Genomic DNA, 6,120 nt, shown 5'->3' on the forward strand with positions numbered 1-6,120 from the left:
GGTTACTTGATGCCTTATTTGAGGCTGCTAGAATATTCCTGCGGATCTGGAATAATGAGTTCCTGTTGTAACGAGGTCAGCGCCCCTCCGTAAGCACCGCCCAGGGCAGGCACCAGGAAGTAGCTGTGTTTCGTCTCCATAAATGTCCTGTGTAGTAGTTCCCTGGGGGCGGAGGGGGGCAGGGGCCTGCCCCAGCAGAGGGTCTTGGACCCCGTGGCCTCTAATAACAGAAGTTGAGTCTCTCCCTGTTCTGAAGTCCAGAAGTCCAAAGTCAATGTCATGATGCCAGTGCCGGCAGGGCGGGGGCTCCCTCCGAAGGCTCTAGGGAAGGGTCCCTCTGCTTCTTACAGCTTCTTACAGCTGCTGGCGTCCTCGGGCTGTGGCTGCGTCCCCCCAGTCTTCGGCCCTGTCTTCATGTGTCTCTCTCCCATCTGGAATATTTCCTCTTCTTTTTGTTGTAAAAAAAATTTTTCAGTGCCTTTTTTTTTTTTTTTTTTTTTGGGCGGGGGTGGGGGTGGGGAGAGTAGGGGCAGAGAGAGGGAGACACAGCATCGGAAGCAGGCTCCAGGCTCTGAGCTGTCAGCACAGAACCCAACGTGGGGCTCGAACCCACGAACCGTGGGATCATGACCTGAGCTGAGGTCAGATGCTTAACTGGCTGAGCCCCCCGGGTGCCTTGTGTCCTATTTCCTCTTAATAAGGACACCAGTCATTGCATTTAGGGTCCTCCCCCCCCACCCCTGTGTCCTCCTGTTAACTCAATAACGTCTGCAGAGACCCTGTTTCCAAGCAAGGTCCCTTTCCCAGGTATCCGGGATTGGGACTCCCAACATGTCGTTTTGGGGGACGTGCAGCTGAACCCACAACCCCTTTTGTAATCGGGGCGTGTCTTCTCCAGCTGTGTATACCATACCAGCCAATGAGATCGTGGGGAAGGGGACTTTACGGGCCACGGCGATCAAAGTGCCCCACACCCACGCTGGCACAGCGTGTGTGCATCGCCTCTGTCTCCCATCGGGGGACGGAGTCGGGTGTTCCCCCGGGTCTGAGGGTGCAGTTTCCTTCCAGCTACCCGGAGAATGGCGTGGTCCAGCTGAGCTCGCGGGACGTCCGGGCCCGCGCCCGGACCATCCTCAAGTGGCAGGACATCGAGGTCGGCCAGGTGGTCATGCTCAACTATAACCCCGACAACCCCAAGGAGCGCGGCTTCTGGTACGACGCAGAGGTCCTGCGCAAGCGGGAGACGCGCACGGCGCGGGAGCTGTTCGCCAACGTCCGGATCGGGTGAGTGTGCGCCGGCCCGGGCTCCGGCGGGGAGGCCCTCCGTCTGCCAGTGCTCCACGGAGAGCTGTGTCCAAACCCCAGGCCCCCACGGTGGGGCTTTCGAGGTGCCTTTCTCTTTTGTGCCGTTTTGAATTTGGTGAATAGCTAACCGTCTCAAATAGGTCAAAATCTGGGAAGTACCGAAGGCACAATCTCCCGTCATCCACTTGTTTCTAGAGACGCCTCTCTTCTCTTGCCTCCGGGGATACTCTGTGCAGAAGCAGCATAAACAGGCACAGTGGCAACACAACGTACCCCCCACATCGGGGCTCAGCATCTGCAATCCACGGGCCAGACCCGGCCCCCTGCCTGTTTTGGCCAATAAAGTTTTATTGGCGCGCAGCCATGCCCGTTCTCTTTAACAGTTATCTGTGGCTGCTTTAGTTGGGAAAGAGACCGTGTGGCCTGCAAAGCCAAAAATCGTTTCCATCTGACCCTTTGCAGGAAGTGTTTGCCAAGCCCTATCTACCTTGCGTCTGTGTGCGCATGCGTGTGTGTGAGAGAATGTGTATGACAGAAAATTTACCGTCTTGACCATATTCAAGCACACAGCTTAGCGGCATCGAACACACACTGTTGTGCATCCACCCCTGCCATCTGTCTCTAGAACTTTCCATTTGCCCAGACTGAGACTCTGTCCCCATGAACCACTGCCCGCCCCTCGTCTCGGCCCTGGTTCCCACCATGTACTGCCTGTCTCTGTGGCCAGGAGGCCTCTAGGGACCCCCTGTGAGTGGGGTCACGCAGGATGTGTCCAGTGTCTGGCTTCCGTCATGATTCCTAGCGTCCTCTGGGTCCGTCCGTGTTGTAGCAGGCGTCAGGATTTCCTTCCTGCAGTTGAAGAATATTCCTTCCTATGTGTTTTGTATACATATACAAGTATGTGGGTAGCAGTGTCCTAAGCACAGGCACAGCCAGTGCAGGGGTCCTGGGGCAGACCTGGTGCATTTGTGGTCTGGGGAGGAAGCCAGTACGGTGGAGTGGAGGGAAAGGAGGTGGGAGGGATCAAGATTCTGGGAGCCTCCTGGCAGCAGCGAGGAGAGGGGGCTGGCGTTCATTCTCTGTTGCAGGCAGTCATGGGAGTGTGAAAGTGCAGGAGACCCATGTTTTGATCTACTGTTAAGAATTCTAGCCCTGGGGCGCCTGGGGGCTCAGTAGGTTAAGCGTCTGACTTCGGCTCAGGTCATGATCTCACCGTGCGTGGGTTCGAGCCCCGTGTCGGGCTCTGTGCTGACAGCTCAGAGCCTGGAGCTTGCTTTGGATTCTGCGTCTCCCTCTCTCTCTGCCCCTCCCCCACTCGTGCTCGGTCTCTGTCTCAAAAGTAAACTATATAAAAAAATTAAAAGTTAAGCCTAGCTTCTGGCCGAGAGAGGAATGGACTGTAGGGGGCAGCGTGGGAGCAGGGACACCAGGGGAGAGGCTGATGCCGGCGTTTAGGGGAAGGTCCGGGGGCTCAGGCTGGGCTGCAGCTGCGTTCCTGCGAACAGCCAGCGTGCTTCTTCATTGCTGGTCTCTGTTTTCTTTCTTTCTGAATGTCAGCACAGAGCCCGATGTGGGGCTTGAACCCATGAGCAGTGAGATCATGACCTGAATTGAAGTCAGACGCTTAACCGACTGAACCGCCCAGGCGCCCCTGTATTTTCTTTTTCTTTTTCTTTTCTTTTTTTTTTTTTTTTAATTTTTTACATTTTGAGAGAGACAGAGCACAAATGAGAGACACAGAATCTGAAGCCGCTCCAGTCTCTGGGCTGTCAGTGCAGAGCCCGATGCGGGGCTCAAACCCACATACTGTGAGATCATGGATTGAGCCACCCAGACACCCCTATGTTTTCTTGTTTTCAATGTCATTGATTTCTGCTTTCATCTTTTTTTTAAATTAAAATGCTTTTTAATTTATTTTTTGAGAGGCAGCGTGAGCAGGGGAGGGGCAGAGAGAGAGAGAGGGAGGGAGACCCAGAATCCAAAGACAGGCTCCAGGCTCTGAGCTGTCAGTACTGAGCCCGACGCGGGGCTCGAACCTGTGAACCATGAGATCATGACCTGAGCTGAAGTCAGATGCTTAACTGAGCCACCAGGCGCTCCTGCTTTCATCTTTTAAATTTTCTTCCTTCTTTCATTGGGTTGATTTTTCTTCTCTTTCTAGTTTCTTGAGGTAGCCATTTAGACTATTGATCTGAGCCATATTCTCTTTTCTTTTTAAAAAACTTTTTTCTGTTTTTTATTTATTTTTGAGAGACAGAGAGAGACAGCACGAGCAGGGGAGGGTCAGAGAGAGAGCGAGACACAGAATCCAAAGCAGCTCCAGGCTCTGAATTAGCTGTCAGCACAGAGCCCGACGCGGGGCTTGAACCCACGAACCATGGGATCCTGACCTGAGCCGAAGCTGGACGCTTAACCGGCTGAGCCACCGGGAACCCCAATGTATTCTTTTCTAATGTCAGCACTCAGTGCTATAAATTTCCCTCTTGGCACTGCCTTAACTGCTTCCCATTTACTTTGCTATGTTTTTTTTTTTTTTTCTTTTTCTTTTTCTTCACCGTTGTATTTTTCCCCCGTTTGAAACTTGCCCTTTGGATCCCGGCTTCTTTTGAAGTATCGAGTTCCTTCCCAAGTGTTTAGAGACTTCCGAGCTGTCCTCCTGTTGGTGATTTCTGACTGGACTTTATTATGCTCCGACGACATAGTCTGTGTGATTTTACTTCCAAATACATTGAGGGTTGTTTTATGGCCCCGGCGACGGTCTCACTTGGTGACTATTCTGTGGTCCTTGGGGGAAAAGACGTGTATTGTGTTGTTGGGCAGAACGTCCTCCTCAGGCCTGTTGGCCGGTGCTGCTCCCTGCTGCTCTCTGCTGATGGTCTGGTTCTCGGTCAGGTGCCCGTGGAGCCCGGGGGCCAGGCGCTGGGGGCTGTGTCTGCGTCCCCTGCACGGCTGGAAGGCTCTTGTCTGGTGCACACCCCTTTCGGGCAGTGGCGACCTCCTGGCCAATGTCTTTCCGCTGTGTTCTAAGTTCCCTCTGAATCTCCTGGCCGCCCTGGCCCCTGCTTGCCTCTTTCAAGTTAGTTTGCCGTGTCCTTCGCTTCCCTTTGACTGTCACCCTGTGTCGTTGAATTTGAAGTGAGCTTCTCACACACGGGACACAACACGGCTTGTTTTTTAATCCACTTTGCCGTTGTGTCTCTTACTTGGCAGGCTGAGCCCGTCCACGCTCACGGCCATAATCACCAGGGCGCTGCGGCTTTGCTTCGTTTCCCGGGGGTCACGGACGCGCCTCCGGGTCCAGCGCGGACCTGCGTGTGGACTCCCGTGCGCAGTGTGTGGTCTTTAGCGGTTTCTCTGCTTTCACCGTAAACGTGTGGCATGCAGGTGGTCGCTTTTGCCACTTGGGGCGAAGAGTAGAACGCTGTCTTGGTGTCTGTCCCCGCATCGTCCCAAGGACGGTGGGTGTCGGGCTCTGCATTTCAGCCCCCTGGTGACTTCGAGAACGCGCACGGAGGAGAAGCTGTCAACGTGCCCATGTTCCTGCTCTTTGTTTCTCTCTCCTCCTCTGGCTCCTAAGACGTCGTCCTGTAGGATTTGCTCCCTGTGCGAAGAGCTTCCTTCGCCGCCCTGTCAGGGCGAGTCTGCTGGCCGCGGGGTCTCCTTCAGGTGTCCCCCGTGTCCCCAGGTAACGCCCGTCCACATGAGTCTTGCAGTTCGTTTCGTTAAGGTGACTCCTCCTGAGAGACTTAGGTGTGATGGTGTTCCCACAACATGAAGGTGAATCATAATTGTTTTCAGGTTTTAATTTGTTCATTTTAACTCGTGTCTGTGTCTAATGCGGGGCTCGAACCCACGATCCCGCGGTCGAGGGGCGCATGCTCCACCGCCGGAGCTGGCCGGCGCCTCAGGCCCGATTTCTTCGTGTGTCTGGTCATCGGCTCGTCTTCCAGTCCCCTCCCCTTCCGTCCGATCGGCCGTCTGGTGGGTCGGGAGCTGCTGTTACTGTTGGCCTCCGGGCCTTCCCGCTCCCTCCCCGTGGCCTTCCCAGGCTCTCTGTTGAGGAGGCCAAGTTGGGGTGTCCCGGCGTCCCCGCAGCCACCTTGTGCGCACCTGTTCCCCGGGTGTCCTGTGCCTCTCGTGCTGTCGAGCCGCGGCCAGCGCGGGCTGCTGGGAAAGGACGTGAAGCGGCTTGGTTCCGGGGCTGTAACGGTCCTCACGGCTGGAAGTAATGTTCTGTGTAGGCCAGGTCACATCGAACGAGTTCCGTCATTTCCGTCACTTTTTTTAATGTTTACTTTTGAGAGAAGGAGAGCGTGAGCGGGGGCGGGGCCGAGAGAGGGAGACAGAGAACTGGCAGCGGCTCCAGGCCCCGAGCCGTCAGCACAGAGCCCGACGCGGGGCGCTAGCCCATGAACCGTGAGATCAGGCCCTGAGCCGAGGCCCGACGCTCAGCCGACGGAGCCCCCGGGCGCCCCTGGTTTCTGATTTAGCGGGACTTGAACTGGCGAGGGGAGGAGCCCCGGGAGAACTGGAGCCAGAGGTGCTCACGTGTTCTGAGAATGTGTTAGGTGGCAGGGTCCCCCTGAACCCCTCTACAAGCGGTTGGCCTGCTGGAAGGTTCTAACGGCTCCTGCCTCGCAGGGAAAATTCTCTCAACGACTGTCGGATCATCTTCGTGGACGAGGTGTTCAAGATCGAGCGCCCGGGCGAGGGGAGCCCCGTGGTGGAAAACCCCATGAGACGTGAGTTCGGATCCTGCCCCTCCGCGTGCTGCCCGCCGGGCGGGGGTGGGGCGGCGGCTGCCCTCCCGCCTCC

General features: G+C 55.9%; 1 protein-coding gene across 1 annotated transcript in view; it reads left to right on the top strand.

The window, feature by feature from the left end:
- Nucleotides 1-6,120, top strand: part of UHRF1 (ubiquitin like with PHD and ring finger domains 1) — a 28,396-nt gene that overhangs the window by 8,592 nt on the left and 13,684 nt on the right. Inside the window, exons 4-5 of the mRNA XM_029916451.1 lie at nucleotides 989-1,284; nucleotides 5,947-6,047. Of these exons, the coding sequence (XP_029772311.1) occupies nucleotides 989-1,284; nucleotides 5,947-6,047 (397 nt within the window). The remainder of the gene's footprint in view (nucleotides 1-988; nucleotides 1,285-5,946; nucleotides 6,048-6,120) is intronic.

The sequence above is a fragment of the Suricata suricatta genome, chromosome 12 (assembly GCF_006229205.1).
Source record: "Suricata suricatta isolate VVHF042 chromosome 12, meerkat_22Aug2017_6uvM2_HiC, whole genome shotgun sequence".
Taxonomy (NCBI): domain Eukaryota; kingdom Metazoa; phylum Chordata; class Mammalia; order Carnivora; family Herpestidae; genus Suricata; species Suricata suricatta.